The 1,404-nt window shown below is 65.2% G+C and overlaps 1 protein-coding gene across 1 annotated transcript in view; it reads right to left on the bottom strand.

Annotated features, from left to right (window-relative positions):
- Window positions 1-792: 792 nt before the first annotated feature.
- LOC104992621 (gamma-tubulin complex component 2-like) overlaps window positions 793-1,404 on the bottom strand; it is a gene marked incomplete at its 5' end in the record, with an annotated part of 9,232 nt that continues 8,620 nt past the window's right edge. The window contains 1 exon segment of the mRNA XM_010845573.1: window positions 793-1,032. Coding sequence (XP_010843875.1) covers window positions 897-1,032 — 136 coding nt within the window.

A 1,404-nucleotide genomic window follows, 5' to 3' on the forward strand; every position in this document is an offset into this window, starting at 1 on the left:
TGCCCCAGAGGCGTCTCAGGAGAGCCCAGTGCTGAGCCCAGGACAGGGATGAGGGCCTCAGGGCGAGGTGGGAGGCCAGCAGGTGCCCGCAGGCAGACCCTGTGCTGCAGAAGCCCCACAGGACCCGGACTGGCAGACAAGCCTCCTTGCTCCAGGTCACACCTACACACAGCTCAGAAGAGGAAGCTCGAGTCCAGCCCCCTGTTCGGAGGGTGCCCTCTGCTGGGCACAGCCAGGCCGAGCACTGCCCCACCCCCGTCCCTGGGGGAACCTGGGCATCCATCCTCTGCCAGGGGCCCCTGGAACAGGTGGTCAGAACCGGATTTTGAAAATGAGACACACGGAATTCTGCAGGAAGGGGCAGCAGGAAGATGCTCACCACCGGACACACCCAGGACGCTGGGCTGGGTGGGGCCTCCCCTCAGGCGGCAGCCCCAGGCTGCTCTTGCACCCTCTTGGCTGCAGGCTGGTGACTCACCCACACCCAGGCGGCTCCAGCTGCGGACCAGGGGCTGTGCTGCCCCCTGCTGCCCGAAGCCAGCCCCAGCATGAAGGAGCAGTGTGGACACCACACCGGGTCTCGCCCGGCCCAGCACCTTGGTGACCATCCTAAAGCTGCTCTAAGGCCATGTGTTTTCACTTTGCTTTATATGAAGCCAAAAAATTCTTCCAAGTGACTCTGCTCCATCTGGAGGAGGACGGCAGAGACCACGACGGCCCTGCCCCGTGCCTGCCCAAACCAACAGACGCTCTCGGGTCCGAGTGTGAGCCCAAGAACGAGAGGAGACGAGTGCAGGCGCGTCAACTTTATGTTTGGGCAGAACACACGGCACACGCGCTCCAGAGACGCTGCAGAGCCTCTCGCACCGAGGCTCAGCCGGGACAGCCGGGCACCGTCACTGCGCGGGCACGGCCACCCTGGGCGCGGGGGCAGGAGGCCCCCGCGGGCCGGGCACGGGGGGTGCCACCTTCTGGCTCCTTTCTGCAGATAGGCGCTCCAGTCGCTCCGTGTAGAAGCCATTGAAGTCCAGCCTGTGGGGGAAGCAGGTGGGGTCCCCAAGGAGGCCTCAGTCACCCTGGCGACCCCCTCACCACCCACGGCGAGGCCCAGGGCACTCGAATCACCAGCACACGTGCACACACACGCACACACAGCCCAAGCACCACCTGCTCCAGCACCAGTGAGAGCAGAGCTTAAAGACACAAGAAAACACCCAGGTCAAAGAGGAGACAAGAGCCTCCAGCCCCGGGACCCTACAGCTCTCAGAACCCTGGGCCCCGGGATGTCAGGGCCCTCGGGCGGAACAGAGTAGTCCCAGCATCTGGCTGAGCCGGAGGCCGCCCCACAGGAGTTTCCGAGAGCAAGGGCCGCCCCTCCTCCCCCGGACCTCACTCACCGAACCC

Source organism: Bison bison, unplaced genomic scaffold, assembly GCF_000754665.1.
Source record: "Bison bison bison isolate TAMUID 2011002044 unplaced genomic scaffold, Bison_UMD1.0 scf7180017848604, whole genome shotgun sequence".
Lineage (NCBI taxonomy): Eukaryota > Metazoa > Chordata > Mammalia > Artiodactyla > Bovidae > Bison > Bison bison.